At 50.7% G+C, this 19,754-nt stretch overlaps 1 protein-coding gene across 4 annotated transcripts; it reads right to left on the bottom strand.

Annotated features, from left to right (window-relative positions):
• Window positions 1–7,042: 7,042 nt before the first annotated feature.
• On the bottom strand, window positions 7,043–19,753 carry SLC5A6 (solute carrier family 5 member 6). Of its 4 annotated transcripts, none has more exons than XM_010371244.2 (17): window positions 19,634–19,753; window positions 19,185–19,251; window positions 15,001–15,533; window positions 14,618–14,683; window positions 14,230–14,281; window positions 13,772–13,839; window positions 13,113–13,267; window positions 12,557–12,697; window positions 12,227–12,356; window positions 11,550–11,638; window positions 10,673–10,785; window positions 10,252–10,319; window positions 9,444–9,530; window positions 9,122–9,303; window positions 8,796–8,899; window positions 8,437–8,552; window positions 7,043–8,031 (listed from the first exon to the last, which is right to left on the bottom strand). In XM_010371244.2, exons 3-17 carry the CDS (start codon window positions 15,391–15,393, stop codon window positions 7,885–7,887), a joined length of 1,911 nt encoding a protein of 636 aa, XP_010369546.1. In that variant the 5' UTR covers window positions 15,394–15,533; window positions 19,185–19,251; window positions 19,634–19,753; the 3' UTR covers window positions 7,043–7,884. The 4 variants fall into 4 exon arrangements, with proteins under 4 accessions (XP_010369546.1, XP_030776548.1, XP_010369547.1 ...); XM_030920688.1 differs by having other exon boundaries at window positions 19,611–19,753; XM_010371245.2 differs by lacking the exon at window positions 19,634–19,753 and adding an exon at window positions 19,490–19,597.
• Between the last annotated feature and the right edge of the window lies 1 nt (window position 19,754).

Here is a 19,754-nt window from a genome sequence, read left to right on the forward strand (position 1 = left end):
TTTTTTTTTTTTTTTTTTTTTGAGACGGAGTCTTGCTCTGCCGCCCAGGCTGGAGTGCAGTGGCCAGCTCTCAGCTCACTGCAAGCTCCGCCTCCCGGGTTCACGCCATTCTCCTGTCTCAGCCTCCCCAGTAGCTGGGACTACAGGCGCCCGCCTCGTCGCCCGGCTAGTTTTTTGTATTTTTTAGTAGAGACGGGGTTTCACCGTATTAGCCAGGATAGTCTCGATCTCCTGACCTCGTGATCCGCCCGTCTCGGCCTCCCAAAGTGCTGGGATTACAGGCTTGAGCCACCGCGCCCGGCCGTCCGGCTAGTTTTTTGTACTTTTTAGTAGAGACGGGTTTTCACCGTGTTAGCCAGGATGGTCTCGATCTCCTGACCTTGTGATCCGCCCGCCTCGGCCTCCCAAAGTGCTGGGATTACAGGCTTGAGCCACCGCGCCCGGCCCTGACAATGTTTTAAATTGACGAAGGATGTGACCAGGAAGTTCACAGAAAAATCTAAATCAAAAAAGAAGAAAGAGGAGGAGAAAAGAAAGAGAAAAAGAGTGAAAGGTGCTCAAACTCAATACTAATCAAACAAAGGAAATTAAATGAGATTTTCTTTTTTGCCCATCATTCAACATTTAAGATAGTCCATCTAAAGCCACAGGTTTTGCTATGTGATGCTCTAGCTGCAGTACATTTTTTTTTTTTTGAGACGGAGTTTCGCTCTTTTTGCCTAGGCTGGAGTGCAATGGCACGATCTCGGCTCACCGCAACCTCCGCCTCTCAGGTTCAAGCGATTCTGCTGCCTCAGCCTCCTGAGTAGCTGGGATTACAGGCACGTGCCACCGCGCCTGGCTAATTTTGTATTTTTAGTAGAGATGGGGTTTCTCCATGTTGGTCAGGCTGGTCTTGAACTCCCGACCTCAGGTGATTCACCTACCTCGGCCTCCCAAAGTGCTGGGATTACAGGCTGCTGCAGTACATTTTTAAAGGATTTATAATTTCCAGTATGATTTTCTCTTTAATGCAGATGTTATTTAGGAGTATTTTAAACTTCCAGATGTATAGGGCTTTAAGAAATACTTTGGCCCGGGTGCGATGGCTCACACCTGTAATCCCAGCACTTAGGGAGGCCAAGGTGGGCAGATTGTTTGAGCCTAGGAGTCTGAGACCAGCCTGGGCAACATAGTAATATAAGACCCGCATCTCTGCAAAGAAAATTCAAAAGAATTGGCCAAGAGTGGTGGTGTGCACCTGTAGTCCCAGGTACTCAGGAGGCTGAGGTATGAGGATCACTAGAGCCCAGGAGGTTGAGGCTGCAGTGAGCCATAATTGTACCATTGCACTCCAGTCTGGGCGACACAGTGAGACCCTGTCTCAAGAAAAAAGGAAGCCAGGCGCAGTGGCTCACGCCTGTAATCCCAGCACTTTGGGAGGCCGAGGCGGGCGGATCACAAGGTCAGGAGATCGAGACCATCCTGGCTAACTAGGTGAAACCCCATCTCTACTAAAAATACAAAAAATTAGCCGGGCGAGGTGGCGGGCGCCTGTAGTCCCAGCTACTCGGGAGGCTGAGGCAGGAGAATGGCGTGAACCCAGGAGGCGGAGCTTGCAGTGAGCGAAGATCGGGCCACTGCACTCCAGCCTGGGCGACAGAGCGAGACTCCCTCTCAAAAAAAAAAGGAAAAAGAAAAAAGGAAAGATGGAAAGAAAGAAAGAAAGAAAGAAGGAAGGAAGGAAGGAAGGCAGGCAGGCAGGAAGGGAGGGAAGGGGGGAGGGAGGGAGGGAGGGAGGGAGGGAAGGATTTTAGTATTAGTAATACAGGAATTGTTCCTGTATTATTAATACTAAAATATTATCCTTTGTAAATTGTATAAAAAGGCATAGAAATTCTGTGATAGCCATGTCTAAATCAAAAAGATTTTTTTTTAAAAAAAGAAAGCATAGAGAGATAAGAGATCAGGCCCCTCTTACCCCCGTCTCCCTTCCTGCTGGCCCCTCTCTCAGCCAGCCATCATTGTTAGTTTTGTCCATAGTACTCTAGAGATAGTTTATGCATATGCAAACAAGTACTGACATATTCTTTTGCTCATCATTTTTATTAGAAATGGTGGCATATTACATGTTATTCTGCATCTTGCCTTTTCTCCTTAATAATATATTGAAAATAGACAGCAATGCCAATGATCATCATATGATATCAATAGATTAAAAATATTTACCATGAGATACACACATTTAATACATACATATTTGTAATGTTTAAAGTGAACCTCTAGGCTGGGCGCAGTGACTCATGCCTATAATCCCAGCACTTTGGGAGGCCGAGGTGGGTGGATCACCTGAGGTCAGGAATTCGAGACCAGCCTGGACAACGTGTTGAAACTCCGTCTCTACCAAAAATACAAAAATTAGCCTGGCATGGTGGCAGGTGCCTGTAATCCCAGCTACTTGGGAGGCTGAGGCCAAAGAATTGCTTGAACCCGGGAGGCAGAGGTTGCAGTAAACAGAGGTCGCGCCATTGCACTCCAGCCTGGGTGACAAGAGCGAAACTCCGTCTCAAAGAGAAAATAAATAAATAAATAAATAAAGTGAACCGCTATGATGTCCACTACAACAGTGCTGGTACTTTTAAAGCAAATCCCCGACCATATCATCAACCCTCTTCCCTCAAGGAGCCACTATCCTGACCTTGGGGTTAATCATTGCCTTGCCTTTTTTCATGGTTTTACCACCTTCCTATGGGGCCAAGAATAATAGAGCTTAATTTTTTCCATGCTGAACTTTAACGAATAGAATCACAAGTGTTTTCTTCTGTGGCTTGCTCTCTTTTGATCAACATTGTCCTGTCAACGTGTGTGGTTGTGGTTAATTTGTTTGCCATTGCTACATAGCACCCCTGCAAGCACGTAATACTACATTGTATGGACTTCTGGGTTGTCTCCAGCTTGGGGTTGTTTTTGTTTTGTTGGTTTTGTTTTCTTTTCCTTTTTCCTTTTTTTTTTTTTTTTTTGGCAGAGTCTTGCTCTGTTGCTCAGCCTGGAGTGCAGTGGCGCGATCTCAGCTCACGCTGGGATCACAGACGTGCACCACCACCACGTGTGGTTAATTTTTTTTGTTGTTGTAGTAGAAATGGGGTTTCTCCATGTTGGCCAGGCTGGTCTCGAACTCCTGAGCTCAAGTGATCTGCCCACCTCAGCCTCTCAAAGTGCTAGGATTACAGACGTGAGTTATGGCGCCTGGCCTGAGGTTAATATGTCATGATAGTTCTTGTATGTCTCCTGGTTTAGGGTGACAGTTCCCAAAGTGTGGTCCACGAAACCCTAGGGGTCCTTGAGATCTTATCAGGGGGTCGCTAAAGTTAACACAGTTTTCTTTTTTTTTTTTTTTTTTTTTGAGAAGGAGTCTCACTCTGTCACCCAGGCTGGAGTGCAGTGGCCAGATCTCAGCTCACTGCAAACTCCGCCTCCCGGGTTTACGCCATTCTCCTGCCTCAGCCTCCCGAGTAGCTGGGACTACAGGCGCCCGCCACCTCGCCCGGCTAGTTTTTTGTATTTTTTTAGTAGAGACGGGGTTTCACCGTGTTAGCCAGGATAGTCTCGATCTCCTGACCTCGTGATCCGCCCGCCTCGGCCTCCCAAAGTGCTGGGATTACAGGCTTGAGCCACCGCGCCCGGCCGGCAAACACAGTTTTCTTATACAATAATACTAAAATGTAATTTGCCATTTTCATTCTTTTGCACTGATATTATAAAAGTAATCTGGGTAAAACTGCAGCCGTTTTAGCATGAATCAAGTCAATGGCTCCAAACTGTATCTTGTTTGTAATTGATGTGAGTTCTTCACATCATGTTATGGGTTGTTCCCTGGCTAACTACCTCCCCATGTAGTCCTGGCTGAGGTGAGAGGATTGCTTGAATTGAGCCTGGGAGACAGAGGTTGTGGTGAGCCAAGATGGTGCCACTGCACTACAGCCTAGGCGACAGAGCAAGGCCCTGTCTCAAAAAAGAGAAAACAACATATGCAGTTCATGTGTGCGTTGGATCATGATGTAAAATATATTTCTTACTGTGGGTCTCAGTCCAAAAAGTTTTCAAGTCACTGCTCCAGAAAGATTCTAGAATGATATAGTACCATCGCCACCAACTTAGTGCCTCATTGTACTAGGGACTGATGTCCCAGAAAACACTCTGTGAACACAGATAACAATATCCTATCCAAAAGGACATTGTTTTCATGATAATGCAAATATAACTTGGTAGGCTACTGGGAGTCATAGACCCTCATTTTAGCTCTGCCTCAAGCACTTACCAGTCAAGCAATCCAGTTACTTTATATATTAAAAATGCAGATGATATGGGAAGTATTTCTTTCCCAAGGAATATTAGGTAGTATATGAAAAGTGCTTTGAAAACTACAAAGAATAATTATTACAATAACTGATATTTAAGGAATGCATATATATGTACATATATGCATGCAACATAGTTTTGAGTCCTTAACCCTGTGAATTTCACATTTAACAAAGTTATTATCATAACTCCTGAAAATTTTTAATCCTGTGGCATTCTTATTTCCTCTTCTATGCAAATATAGTTAAAATAAGAATTTCAGATTGACACCTCGTAGAGTCCTGGGGTGGCACAGCAGTTTCTTTAGCTGTATAAAAGGTGAGGCCTGGCCAGGCGCAGTGGCTCACACCCGTAACCCCAGCACTTTGGGAGGCCAAGGCAGGTGGACCACGAGGTCGAGTTCAAGACCAGCCTGGCCAAGATGGTGAAACCCCGTCCCTACCAAAAATACAAAAAATTAGTCAGGCATGGCGGTGGGCGCCTGTAATCCCAGCTACTCGGGAGGCTGAGGCAGAGAATTACTTGAACCCAGGAGGCGGAGGTTACAGTGAGCTGAGATTGTGCCACTGCACTCCAGCCTAGGCAACAGAGCAACTCTGTCTCAACAACAAAAAAAGTTGAGGCCCTTGCATGTAGCAGGTGATTGATACATATACTGAACAAATGAGGGCCCAGTTAGGTCTAGAACTTTGGCAGATTGGTAGGATAAGGTAGTTAACTAAGGAATAGTGCCCTTGGGTCCCAGGAGGAGGGACTACGGAGAAGAGGGCAGACCTCGGGGCAGAGTCAACCTGGCGTGTTCGGGGACTGTCCTCACTTCTACTGGAAGGATGGACAATTCTTGCAGGAGTTAGAGAGAGTGCAGTTCTGGGCATTACTCACTTTACAATCCCCATGTTTGCAGATATGACCAATGTGGTTTTTTTTTCATGTAAAGCCCTGGACCAAGGGCAGCCGTGAGGGGCATCCTGTTCTCAAGTCTCCTACAGACACTGGCTTGGCCAGAAAATGGGTTCAGAGGTCAGGCCCTAAGAATCCAGAGATGATCCCATTCCCTCAACAGTTCTTGGTGACATACAATCACCAGTCTCTCCTTCTTGTAGGGCTTGAGCTATAAATTGCCCACTTCTAGTTTTTACATTCTTAGTTTCTATTGCCTCCGTTGGTAAGACCTTGTCCTAGAAGCAGCTCTACCAGGGCACCTGAACCGGGAAACAAATAAGACTTGAATTTGGGAGTCTAGCATGATAGATTCAATTACATTCCCCAAAAACAATCTATGAAGGAAAAAGGATTTTGTTTTGTTTTGTTTTAGAGACAAGGTTTTGCTCTGTTGCCCAGGCTGGAGTGCAGTGGTACAATCTTGGCTCACTGCAACCTCAAACTCCTAGGCTCAAGCAATCCTCCCACCTCAGCCTCCCAAGTGGCTGGAACTACAGGCACATGACATCATGCTGGCTAGTTTGTTTGTTTTTGTAGAGACAGGCTCTGATGTTGCCCAGGCTGGTCTGGAACTCCTGGCCTCAAGCAACCCCCTTGCCTCAGTCTCCCAAAGGAATCTTTTCTAAATAATAATTATAGGCTCCTTATCTTTCCATCACTGAAGTTTTAATTCACAAGACAAAACAAAATAGGCCTGAGTCCAAGGGCCCCTAGTAAAATGTCTCCATATCCTCTTACACAGACTCACTCCCACCCTACCTAATTCAGCTAATTCAACCCTGGGATCATCCTCCCCAGCTCTCCCTGGAACACCACTCAGGCACGTCTGAAATATGGTAGATTCAGTGGACACACCTTTGGCCTGTCAAAGTACCTTCCCAGACAGAAAATAGATCATGACCAGATATCTAAAGTTCATACTGGAAGGAATGTTTATGTTCAAGACCAGAGCCTTATGGAATGGAAAAAAAAAAAAAAAATCCAGGGCAGCAGGTTTAAGACCCATTAGGAGCCATTATTGTCATCATGAATATAAATGAGGCCTAGGCAGGTGAGGAGTGGCTAGTGTCCGGGCTCTGGCACAACCGGGCCCTGTTCTTCCACAGGGCTGGCCAGGGCAGAAGTGAAAGGGGCTGGGGCGTGACCAAGTGAGCTGGGGTAGAGGTAGAAAAAGGGACACAGAACATCCCAGGCCTGAGCTGCAGAGAATGTGAGAGAACAGCTGGAATGTGCTCTAGAAGCCCCGGGAGAAGGCCTCAGTTGAGGCTGAACTCAGATATGCCTGGGACCCGGTCTCTGTTAAGAGACCCCGGAGAGCTTGAGCAGAGCTGATGTGGGCAGCTGGACAGGGCCAGGCAAGGGCAGAGGCCAGGTGTGGGAGGGTGTGAGCACAGTGTTCTTCACAAGATCATAGAAGTCCAGCTAGAATGTTCCGTTTCTAAAATCAGATGGGAACATTCTTCCTCCAGTTCCAAAAGTAAAAATCTGAGAGCAAAAGGTTCTGGCAAAGGGAAAGTGGGGCCGGAGAAGGGAGTGACTAAGTAAGCCCCAGGGGATGAGAAGCCTTAGGAGAGGGTGTGCATCTTCCACCCTGGTGAGCACAACGCTGTGCCCTGCAGACACGGGGACAGCAGAGACTTGAAGCTGCAGGCCCCCTCCTGAGCACAGGAAGGTGACCTGTACATAGGATGGGACTCCTTATCCTCACCAGGGGATGCAGTGGGGTGGACAAGAGCAGGTGGAGACAGTACAGGAGCCCAAATTCTAGGTCTAATGGTAGTTTTTATTCCCCAGGAATAGATATGTGGGGAAGAAACTCCAAAAGGAAATGGAGCACAGATGACAGAAATGACACCACAGCAGCCTGGCTCAGGAGTCGAGTAGATAGATGGCTGCTCCACAGTGGACCCGGTCATGGCCCTGGTTTCTTGGATCCACATTTGCCCTGTCTCTAAGTGTCCATCTCAGAGGTGGAGGACGGAGACAGTGAGGCAGAAAACTTGCTTGCTCTACACAAAGGAGACAAATGGACCTTCTATTCCCAGAGGCCCAGGGACACCAAAACCTCCCTCTTCAGAATGGAGGTAGACAGATAAAAATGAGAGGGGCTTGAGTGTCATAGACAATCTGAAAGTAATAACAGGGGCTCACTGTGGCTGGCAGAACTGGTACTGAGATGCGGACTGACTACAGGGGAAGCAGCTTCCAGTTTTATGGTGAAGAGTCAGTCCTGAATTGGACCCTGGGGCAGTTATAACCAGAGTGCTGTTTCTAGCCACTTACTTCAAAGGACTCTGGCTATGTTGAATCAGAAGCCATTATCTTTTTCCCAGAGGATGCACTTCTATCCCTATTTCTGGCATGATCCTGCTCCCTACGAGCCTCATCCTTTAAAAAACAGATTGGCAAGCGATGAGAGAAACGGTGCCTCACATGCTCGAGATGTGACAGCTTCTCCTGCAGGGAAGAACAAGTTCCTTTGGTATGAGCTAGATCATCCAGACCTGTCCCTGCAGAACACATCAAGACTCATCCCTGTACTACAGGGTGGCCTCTGGCTATGGCCTGGCACAGTGAGGACAGAGGCAGGGTCCTGAGTCAACATCACAGGGAGGTCTCCTGGAGGATGCAGGTGGAGCTGCTCCCCTGATAGGCTGTGTCATCCAGGGCCATGGGCTCCTTGTCTCTGCTGTCCCCCAGCACACCATTCCTCGGCTTCTCGGGAAACACGCCGGTGTCCATGAGGTGGTCCTGCAAACACAGAGCCAAAGGGGTGGAACCTGGTGAAGATGGGCGACAGGTGGTGACAGGATTCACACAGAAAACACCCTGCTAGAAGGCAGCCCACCAAGGCTGGGTGTGGGAGGGAGAATGGGGGGAAAAGAGGCAGAGCACAGCACAGTGGGGAGCGCAGGGTGGGCTGGGGAGGGGAGCTGACCAGCCCAGGCCGGGGCTGAGCTCCTCTGAGCCCTGAGATCCTTCTGCCCCACCAAGGGAGTGCAGCCCTGTGGGTAGAACCTGAGACAGCCGTGTGGGGACAGCCTAGGCTTAGCTGATCCTGAGAGGGGCACCAGGGGCAGGGGCAGAGAAAAGAGGTAGAAGAGTCAGTGGCATCTGCAGAGGGATGGGAGGGGTCACTTGGACATTAGGTGCTACCTGGCCGTAGCTCCCACAGTGGAGCCGCTTCTGCCAGGACAAGGGCAAGAGGGCCAGGAACTTCGGCAACACTGGGTAAATGGTCGCAGGGTTCAGGGACCGGCCTCGCATTCTCCCTGAAGGGAAACGTGCTTCTGAGTCTCTGCGTGGAACCATCCACAGCAGCGGGCCCCATGTCCTCCCTTGGCCCCCAGGTACCCCAGCCCCCACCCACATCCTACATCCCAGTGGAAAAGCCTGACAGCTACTGACACCCAAGAGCTCAGTGGGCAGAAGCCTTTCTCCCTAGATGGTAGAGTCCCTTAGGGCCCTCTGTTAACCCCTCGGTGCTCGTCTGCACCGTGATCCCACACCCTCACCGGTGAGTAGACTGACAATCAGGCCCACCACAATGACTGTGGTGGAGTTGTGAGCGCTGTACCATAAGTAGGACAAGGAATAGAACCGCCGCAGCCCTGTAGGCCTGGGAAGAGCAGAGGGGAAGACAATGAGCAATTCGTTGGCAGGGCATTCCTTGGGCACCAGTTTCTACTTGCCCGCATGGTCCCAGGGTTTTAGGACCCAATACCCAACATTTCCCTGGAGCCTCTGGTGGCCCATCCCTTAGCAAGACCCCCGTGAAAGCCCTCAAACTCAAAGGAGGGCTTTGAGAAAACAAGGGGAAAGACAGCAAGCCCTGCCTTACTTGGAGACCGTAGTCAAGGGCATCAGTGTGGTTGCAGTGGCAACAGTTAGATTGGTGGGCAGGGAGAAGTTGGACCCATTAGTGGAAGAGGGTGGCATGCTGGAGCCCATGCTGGTCACGATGCTCCCAATGCCGATCCAGAAGGCCATGACAAGTCCAGACAACAGGCCCACAATAGCACCCTGCAGAGACACGGTGCACGCCTGTCACAAGGCCAGCCCTGCCAGCCCCCACAGCAGTCCTCAGGTCTCCTGGTGAGAGCCCTGCCAACCCGCAGGCCCATCCTGCTACACATGACTGTGGGTCCAGATGCATCACTCACAGGAGGGTTGGCACACGGAAAGAACATTCCAAGGCAGAAGAGTCCCAGCAGCGGTCCCCCAACCATGCCAAAGATGCTGATTGCTGCCTAGGAGGACCAGGCGAGAAGAAAAGAAAAAAGAACACAGACTCAGAAATGCCCAGTCTCACCACAGAGCACAGCCACCCGCCATGGCCTTGGAGCCCCACTCATCAGATCTGTCTCTTCTATGGGAACAATCAGAACTCCAGAAGTTGCCGGGTGGTGGCTCACGCCTATCATTCCAGCAGTTTGGGAGGCCAAGGCGGGAGGATCACCTGAGGTCAGGAGTTCGAGACTAGCCTGGCCAGCATGGTAAAACCCCATCTCTACTAAAAATACAAAAATTATCCAGACATGCTGGCACATGCCTATAGTCCCTCAGCTACTTGGGAGGCTGAGACAGGAGAATCGCTTGAACCCAGGAGGCGGAGATTGCAGTCAGCCAAGATCGCACCACTGCAATCCAGCCTGAGCAACAGAATGAGACTCCATCTCAAAAAAAAAAAAAAGACTCTAGAGGGCAGGAAAGGCTGATGGTGGGCTGATGGAGAGGGATGTGTTTTGGGTTCTCCTCTGAGGCTCTTTCTTGGCCTACAATATCCCAGGAATGACCCTGGGTCCTCTGGCTGCTTGGAAGTCTTTTCACAGTAAAGATGGTCCATCAAAGGGGAATCTCTTACACCTGGCCCCCGGTCATTCCCCTCAATATAGCTGCCCTTCTCAACTTCCTGTTTCAATCAATCCCTTCTCTCCCTTAAAATTGCTTCCTACCCTCTACAGTTATTACCTGCAGCACAGGTCCCATCTGGGAGGAAATATAGGCCATTCCTAGACAAAGTAGCCCATAGCCAAAGGCTGGGGGTAAAGGAGAGGAGAGGAAACAAGAAGGTGTGAGTTAACACAAGCAATGGAATAAAGCAAGGCTCCCTGTGCAGCCAAACTACCACCTCTGTCTCCTTTGACACAAAAGGCATACTACATCATGCTGCAGCTTCCTCCCACCAAGTCCTCACTCCTACGTGACTCAGAGACCTCCCTGGGACACGCCCTGAGATGTAAACCACCATGCATGCAGGGAAGGTTGTGTGCTTCATTAGGCAAGTGCTGAGCCCCGAATAAAGTGGGTATTTTAAAGCAGACTGATGACAGTGGTCAGGGTGTAGCTTAGAAAGACCCAGACTGAAGAGATTGAGGAAGCATAACCCCACCGAGGCCTCTGGAAAGCATGATGGCCCGGGCTTCAGAGAACTCAGGGAACCAAGGTCGAATCAGGTCTTCCATCGTAACAGTTGCCAATGAATTAAAAGCAGAGGATATAGTGCTGAAAAAGAAGAGGATGAGGAGTTGAGCGAGGCAAAATTGTCAGCTCTGTGGGACTCTATGGAGGAAATGGTGTCCTAAAGGGGAGATGACAGGTACCACCAAGAAACCTCCTCATAGTTGGACTTGACACCACGTCAGAGCGGGCCTGGAAGGCAAGGACACAGTCCTTTTTTGAATGTGGATATGGGTTTCATTTGAGCAGATCAATTTCTGGTACCATAAAAGAACTCTTTTTTTTTTTTTTTTTTTTTTTTTTGAGACGGAGTCTCGCTCTATCGCCCAGGCTGGAGTGCAGTGGCCGGGTCTCAGCTCACTGCAAGCTCTGCCTCCCGGGTTTACGCCATTCTCCTGCCTCAGCCTCCCGAGTAGCTGGGACTACAGGCGCCCGCCACCACGCCCGGCTAGTTTTTTGTATTTTTTAGTAGAGACGGGGTTTCACGGTGTTAGCCAGGATGGTCTCAATCTCCTGACCTCGTGATCCACCCGTCTCGGCCTCCCAAAGTGCTGGGATTACAGGCTTGAGCCACCGCGCCCAGCCTCATAAAAGAACTCTTAACCAAAACAGGGGTATCTCTTGAGAGAAAATGTGCTCTGGCCTACAAAGATGAGCTATCCCTTGTCATCCACACAGATGGGACAGATACAGTGAGAGACTCACTGTGACTGAGACTCCCTGCCCGCCACCACCCCGCTCCACCCATCACCTTGTACCCAACAGGGGTCAGGTGCACCAGGTCTGAGGGAAGTGGTCAAAGGGGGTACCTGAGGGAGCCGCTGAAGAGGCAGGCAATGAAGAGCCCTGGCAGGCCTGGTAGGCCCTTCAGGATATCCATCACAAAGTACAGGACGAACTGCAAGCAGAGCGGAGGTGCAGAGCAGTCCTCAGAGAGGGGCCTTCCCAGGGCCCGCTCTGCAGAGAAGCTCCCTTTGCATGTGGCCCAGTGAGTCTACCGAGACTGGGTGCTTTAGAAGGGAAGCCAGGGCCTGGGGCATCTCTGCTGACCCAAGTGGAGATGATTAAGTGGAAAGAAAATGGGCTCTGCAGAGGGAATGACACAATTTGCCCGCAGCTCTGTTTCTGGCTACCAGTGTAACTTCTGCTTACTGACTACCTCATTGAGTCTGTTTTCTCCTCTGTGAAATGAGGCTGTTAGAGGTTAGGTGAGACCAGGTATGTGACAGCTCCCAGCAGAGCACATGGAGCCCAGTGGTGAGTCAGTAAGGGTAGGTCCTCACCCCAGAAGGATGAGCACTGTGGTTAGATGCTAGGGACCAGGATCCTCACACGCTAGATTCCTAGCATCTTAGAGTGGGAAGGGATTTTACAATCATTTCCCACCCAGGGTGGGAATCCTTTCTGCAGTCAGTCCTTTCCTACCTAGACACACCTGTTGTGGGGCCAGGCCTGCCCCCAAGGGAACAAGACAGGGCCTTCTCACCTGGTCTGGGGCTGCCTGAGCCTGCTGAATGCTCATGGGATACTCCTGGTAATACGTGAACATGACCAGGCCAATGAGGCTGCCCACGCAGAGGGACACCTGCTGGAAGGGGAACACTGCATAACAGGAGCTGCAAAAGATGTCGGTGCCAGGAGGAGAGCCGGCGTTAACAGACGCCCTCAGGCATGTGCCCCTGACCTCCAGAAAGGAGACCCACATCCTGAACACAGTGGATGTGTATGTACTTTGGCATCCTGCCCCACCCCAATTATCTCTGGGGAACCCCTTCCCCTAGACCTTGCTCCGCTCCCTTCCTGTCCCTGCACTCACAGCACAGCAGCCTTTTCCGTGCGGGAACTGAGGTACCGCTGCACCTGAGCCTGGTTCACCCCGTATAAGGACAGCATCATGAAGACACCCCCGATGGCCAAGGTCCAGAAGGTGTGCCGCACAAAGGGGTCTGGATTCAACCTGTAACAGACACCACCCAGTCATTGTGCAAAGCCCCAGAGATACAGCCTTCCTGCCCTCTTGGCAACAGGAGTCAGTGACAGGAGAGGAGAGACACCACTGCTAGGGCCAAGGGGATGACTGAAGGCAAGAAGCTGGGTGCACTCAAGAGACAGCACAGCCAGTTAGAGGGAGGCTCCATTCTTCCACCCCAGCCTCGTTCCAGGTACTCATCCCAGGTAATGCTCTGACTCTCCAGAAACACTAGCCGAGCACCTGTAATCACCCTCCATCTCTGCAGGACCAGTTTCCCGCTGTCTGCTGTTACACCTTAGGCTTCCCAGTTTGCACTCTGCTTACTATAGCCCTCAGCCCTCTAGGATGGGCTCAGCGCCCAGGCACTGCAGACCCCAGCCAGGAGTAGGGGTATACTTACTCAAACCCAGAGATGCGGCCGTGCTGGGAAGCCACAGCCCACACATGCCCCAAGCCGCCCACCTTGGCCGACCCCACGGTGATAACTGCCAGCTGCCCAAGGAACATGACCACTGTCTGGAACACATCTGTCCAGATGACGGCCTTCAGCCCACCCTGCAAGGAAAGCACAGCAAACCCTCCACAGAGGCCTTCTAAACCCAGCTTGTCCAACCCGCCTTATTGTTGTTCCATTTTGTTTTGTTTTAGGCTTTTTGTGCCTGAAGCCAGTTTTTAGTTTCTGTCTCTGGTGGTAAGTATAAAAGAGGGATGAGGAAGGGATTTCACTGACCCAACCAGAAACAGAAACTAAGAACCCATGACTATATTCTCTCCCTTGGACACTCCTGAAACTATCCACCCTAAGGACATGCTACCAGGGAGGGAACTCTCCTGCCGTTAGGCATATAATTGCTGTGACCCTGTTGACATCATTCCCATCCCATCCTCTACCTTCATATACCACCCCCACTGCTAAATCCTATCATAAATCTTACCACCCTAGAATTTCACCTATATTCTCACCTATATTCTCAGCTTATCTCTTCTTTTCCTTCTCTTCCCATCTCCCCTCCTTACTTCATCCCTTCCCCTCCCCCCACCAGGGCTTACTGCACTTACCAGAGCTGTATAGATGGTACAGACAATGCCTAGGGCCAGCACGGACAGCCACAGATCAAAGCCAGTCACTGTAAGCATTGAAGTAACATTTTTATCCCTGGAAAAGGGTTCCCCAGGGGAGAAGCCCTGATAGGGCAATCGTGTCATGCCACAGAGATAAAGCATTTGGTTATTAACAATGAAATAAATCATTCACCACAATGGAAAAAATTGTTTGCAAAGCTCCACCAAAAGGTGCTGATTAACCAGTTTGGATAGGCATGGTAATACGTTACTGGCTTTCAATAGAGGTGGACCAAGCCCTTCCTCTGGTAGAGACCCACCCAAGGGCCCAAGCAGTGAATTAATTCCCTGTCCAAGGTCAGGTTCTTTTCCGCACACGCTCCTCCATCTGCCTCTCCCAAAGGTGTTTTCCTGGCCTGCCATGGCTGAAAGCCAGGGGCGGTGCGACTCCTCACCTGCATTGAGAGCCAGTGACGGAGCATAGAGCACAACTCCCATGTAGATCACCTGTTGCATGTGGAAAACATGTGAGGGGGGCGGGAGGAGGGTGGGAAGAGAGAAGAAAGACGGGCCTCAGCACCAATATGCCCATGGCTTCCCCTCCCCTAGGCTCACTTCCCTCTTCCTTCTCTCAAATTCTGGCTTGCTGCCACCATAGCATCTGTGCCGGAATTAGAAGGCACGGGCAGCAGGATGCCTCTGGGGGCCTCACAGATGCTGACCCTCTAGCAGGAATTTCAGTCCTGCCAGTCTGAGAGCAGGCGAGACTCCAATTCCCGCAGCACACTTGAGTTCAGGTCCCCCAGCATGCCCCAGGCTCGGTTTTGGCCTCATTCTGCTTACCATCTGAAAGATGAAAGTCACAGTTCCACACACTCGAACAGCTTTATTGAATCGAAGCTCCAGGTACTGGGTATACAGAAAAAAGATTTTCCTCCTGACTTCACCCCGACAACTCACATACAACTTCCCTCAAGACGCTCAGGAACATGAGGGAATATCCAACCCATACCCACTCTGAGTCCCACTTGCCACAGCACCCTCCTCTCCAATCCTGCCCCTACTGCTGATATCACTGAGAAAGAATGATAAACACACAATTGAGTTTTCTGTCCCTTTCATTAGGTGGAGGAGGTCTAGGGTCCCAGGTCCTTCTTATGTCCCTGTCCCTCCTCTCCACCCCAACCCCAGTGTCCCACGTGCTTCTCCCTTCCGTCCCTGCTCACCTCATAGGCACTGGTGAGATGCAGGCGGTAGAAAACGGGGATGAAGATGTGTGCAGGTATGAGCAGCCCCAGAAAGTAGCAGCAGCCCAGGAACCAATACTGGGTCCCAAATCGGTAGATCTCTGACGGCACACCCAGGATGGCCACGGCTGACTGGAAGGTGGCCAGCAGGGACAGTGCCACCGGAAGGCAGCCCATTTTGCGGTTCGCCATCAGCAGCTCACCAACGGTATGCCGGCCCCAGCCACGACAAGCATGGTAGAGCCCAATGGCAAGAGAGAGAACCAGCAGCAGGACGAATACCACATAGTCCACGAGGGAGAAGGCAGGCATGCTCACGCTTGTGCCCGAGGTTGGGGAAACAGGGACTGAGGTGCTCACCCCTACACTCATATCCTCACTGTGTCTGTGATCTGCAGCCAGCTGCTGCTCCAGGGCTCTGGGGCAGGGCAGGGGCGGATGGGTGGCTACAATCTGGCTCCCAGCCACAGTCTCACAGTCTTCCTCCACGGAATGATACTGTCCAGGGTGAGCTGCAAAGGAATTAGCTCTTATGAGGCCTATCTTGCCTTGGTAGCCATTCACCCTTGGGCCTTGTACATCGCATGCCATCAGAAGTGGACCAGTCAGCATAGTGGTAGCCCTTCAAGGTCTGGAGGCCCTGGTATGGGTTTGGTAGGGGACAGAAGTGAGGGAGAAGCATCAGAGTGAGACAGCCAGGAGACAACATAACGTGGCCAGGACCTTTGAGTATGCAGAGCTGTGAAATTCAAGAACCTTCTTAGGTCTCCACCCGAGTACCAAAAGAAAAATAAACTCTAGCCTAAGTTTCTTTGCAAAATTTCCTGACCCCACTTGAAGGCACAGACCCAGTCATTACAATACACTAAGCCAGCAGAGCCCAGCCTGGCGCCACAGCCCAGCAGGAAACACAACATGGAGACTAATGGCAGCAGGGCTTCCCCTACTGACCCTGGCCTCAGCCCTCGCTTCCTGAGATCCCCAGTGTCACCCTTCTAACTGATCATCAGTGAGACTGCCTCTGTGGCAGCCACACACTCCATTTCAGGCATACCCAGGCCAACCGCTCCAAACCTCTTTCTTAAGGTTCTCCCCAACACCACTAGATAAGCGCTTGCTGCCACCCACCTCTCAGCCCCTCTACCTGCAACACCACAGTCAACAGCAGATGCAGCAAGAGCGGCTGGATTCAAAAGTGAGAGGGGAAAGGTGAGAGGGCATCATGCTGGAGTCAGAGTTTCAGAGTTACGATTCTCCGTTTTGGAGAGAAGCAACCCAGCCAGGGAGCTGAGAGGCAAAGGGACCAGCCAAAGAGAGTGGTCGCATCCTGCTGGGGACAGACACCTACCTGGAGAAGCAATCCCTGTTCTGAGGCAGAGTTGCCTGGAGCTGCAGGAGCTGAGGATCTGGCTCTATGAGTAGCTGAGGTGAGAGATCAGGAGCTGGGGGTGGGGTGAAGCTCAGCAGTCATTTGTTCTGGCCCCTTCAGGGAACCAATCGCTATGTTCCAAATGGCCCTATCACCCTGTGGCCCCCAAACTCCAACTCAGCCCTAGAGGCTCCAGAAGAGGGAAGAGGGAGCTCACATTCAACAGCATTCCTAGATGGATTAGGCTTTCAGCCTAAAGTACTCTTGGCACTCTGTGCGGGAGGGAGTTGGAATGAAGGAACCGAAAAGATGGGAAAGTTGAAAGTTGATTTTCTAACTCCTACACAAGAAATGTTAATCCTCCAAGAATACACCATAATCCTCAGAGAAAGAGGGAAGGGATTGTAATATTTAAAATCTTAAATCTTTGGATACCACTATTACAACCAACCCCCCACCACTGACCATTTCACAGATAAACACACTAAGGCTCAGATGCTTCAAGTGACCTTTCCAAACAAAAGCACAGAGCCTACTATTGTTGGAGTGTAAATTAGAACCCAGGTCTAGGGATTCACCATCCACCCTGTCTGTTCTCCATGCGTATCACATTATCTTCAGAGGCAATCCTCTGGGGTACTTATTGGTATGGGGAAAAAACACCAGAGAATGTCATGTAGTTAGACAGCCTAACATGATAACAGTTAACATTTGTTGAACACCTGCTATGTAACCCAGCAGTGTGTGAGGTGCTTTATAAACATTAGTAATAACACATAATGAAGCTAACGCTTTCAAAACAGCATGTCTCAGGTTAAGACATGAATACTCTACAGTCATCACAAGAAAACTGAGAGATTAAACAACTTGCTCAAGGTTATGCAGCATGGTACAAAACAAGAGAGAAAGAAACAGTGCTGTCTGCAGCTATGACAGGTGTTCACCAATGGCCCTGTCCTCACTATTCCCAGAACCAGGGCAGGAGCAGAGTGTTGTAGTCAGTCATTCACAGGACATAGTTTAGATTTCAACTAATCAAGAGACAGACTAACATAAAGTGTATCTTCTGCTTTTGCCCACTAGGAGAAAGATTAGGCTGTCTTTCAGCTCTCCCACAGTGTGTTCTTGGGCAGACACTGTCTGGCTGGCAAGATATGGCCTCATGCAGACTAAACCTGAACTCTGAACCTCTTGGGGCCAATGAAGAGGGAAAATCAGAGCTGGCAACTCTTGGATCACATGTCTACAAGATTCCCAACAGGCTTAAACTCTGGTTTAACCTAAACATGCCCTGGGCCTTTGCACATTGCAACACCCTGAGTTTTCTCATTGTCCTTGGCAAGTTTTTGCTGCTATGATAGAGATTGTGGGAACTACTGGGGAGTAAGAGGAAAGATGTCTCCTGTGTGCAAAGAACACAGAACACTATAGGGTTAGTGGTATAGATAGGTAGGTGGCCAGAGACAGGAAGGAGAGTCCCAGTGTAGGAAACGGAGGTACAGAAATAAAGACACTCTGCTGATGGGACTTTCTGATAAAATTCTATTTGCATGATGTATGGAGAATTCTCATGGATGGCCTGAGAGAGCGCCAGGGAAGACAGGAAAAACCTGACCTAGCAACAGACCAGATTCTGAGAACAGATCTATGGTTTTCTAAAAACTCTACGTTGATCCAAACCTATGGGCTTACATTTCTCCAGAAAGAGGGGGGCCAAGAGGAAGAGCTAGCTGTTGTTTCACTACAACTATAACACACTAAGGCACAAACAGCAGATTGTGGGAACGCTCCTTTTTTTTTGGAGACGGAGTCTCGCTCTGTCACCCAGGCTGGAGTGCAGTGACACGATCTCGGCTCACTGCAACCTCTGCCTCCTGAGTTCAAGTGATTCTTCTGCCTCAGCCTCCTGAGTAGCTGGGACTACACCCAGCTAATTTTTTTTTTTTTTTGTATTTTTAGTAGAGACGGGACTTCACCATATTGGCCAGGCTGATCTCAAACTCCTGACCTCATGATCCGCCTGCCTCGGCCTCCCAAAGTGCTGGGATTACAGGCGTGATGTGGGACCCCTTTTAAATACCCGAACTTGGCCGGGTGCCGTGGCTCACGCCTGTAATCCCAGCACTTTGGGAGGCGAGGCGGGCGGATCACGAGGTCAGCAGATCGAGACCATCCTGGCTAACATGGTGAAACCCCGTCTCTACTAAAAATACAAAAAATTAGCCGGGCGCGGTGGCAGGCACCTGTAATCCCAGCTACTCGGGAGGTTGAGGCAGGAGAATGGCGTGAACCCCGGGACGCGGAGCTTGCAGTGAGCCGAGATCGTGCCACTGCACTCCAGCCTGGGCGACATAGTGAGACTCCTCAAAAAAAAAAAAAAAACCTGAACTCACTTTGGTCACACACTGCAGTGGATCATACTGACTCCTACAAAAGGCAATGAGACCACTGCAGGACTAACTGTTCCAAAAAGATTCCCTCAAAATCTGTCCGGAGCTTATAATTCCTCAAGGTGTGAAAGGCTTTAGGGGCCCTCAAAATGCTAATAGCTACTAACACCTTAGAAAACTTGCCAGCGAGCTAAACGTAAACCTTTCAGGAGCTTCCAGGTAGACACCATGGGGGGAATGTGGAAGGGAAGCATGGGTCGGCTACACGAGATGATCGCTTGGGTTGGCATTAAGGAGCTTTTTGGCTGGCCCTAACCAACACTGTCACTCCGGGAGCAGGAATCCTCTGGCGCCCTTCAGTTAGGGCGCTGGCCCACCCCTGGGGCAGCGACGCACTCCCTTACCTCCGTGGTTTAGTCCGGGCTAGGACGATCCTTTTGTGCTTCCTGAGATCAACATCGCACCCTTTTCCTGGGAAGGCAAAGAAAATGAGTTAGGTAAGCGTCTATCCCGCTCCTACCTCCTCGCCAGGCTCCGGGACGCTACGCGCTATCAGGATTGAGGTGAAGGGGACTACGTGCCCGGGGCGATCCAGGCTCGTGCCCTCCCGCCGGAGTTTGCGATTTGCCCTTCTCTGCTCCATCACCCTCACCCTCGTTCTTTCCTGGTTTCCCGCTTCTCTCCAACGCGGCGGAGACCACCACCTTACCGCGCACACTTCGTATCTTCTCAGTCCCACGCCGGAGGCCCGCTGGCTCCGCCCCTCCCCGCCCCCTTGCCCCTTTGCTCCCGCCCCAGCTCAGACACCGCTCCCTGAGGCCTCTCCGCACCGGCTCACGCTCTGCAAGCCCACCTGTCCGGTCTCCACACGTGGGTAGCCAGTGCCGGGCCGCTGCGCCCTGGCCGGGAGCCCGCGGAGGCCCCGCCCCCTGCCCGCCCGCTCGCTGCGCCGCCATGTTTACTGAGGGCGGATG

The sequence above is a fragment of the Rhinopithecus roxellana genome, chromosome 17, assembly GCF_007565055.1.
Source record: "Rhinopithecus roxellana isolate Shanxi Qingling chromosome 17, ASM756505v1, whole genome shotgun sequence".
Lineage (NCBI taxonomy): Eukaryota > Metazoa > Chordata > Mammalia > Primates > Cercopithecidae > Rhinopithecus > Rhinopithecus roxellana.

Coding starts and splice junctions, on each gene's coding strand:
- SLC5A6 (XM_010371244.2), bottom strand. CDS start 15,393: ATGAGTGTAGGGGTGAGCACCTCAGTCCCTGTTTCCCCAACCTCGGGC. Junction 14,684..15,000: donor ATCTCACCAGTGCCTATGAG/GTGAGCAGGGAC, acceptor CTGTATACCCAG/TACCTGGAGCTTCGATTCAA. Junction 13,268..13,771: donor GTACCATCTATACAGCTCTG/GTAAGTGCAGTA, acceptor CTTTCCTTGCAG/GGTGGGCTGAAGGCCGTCAT.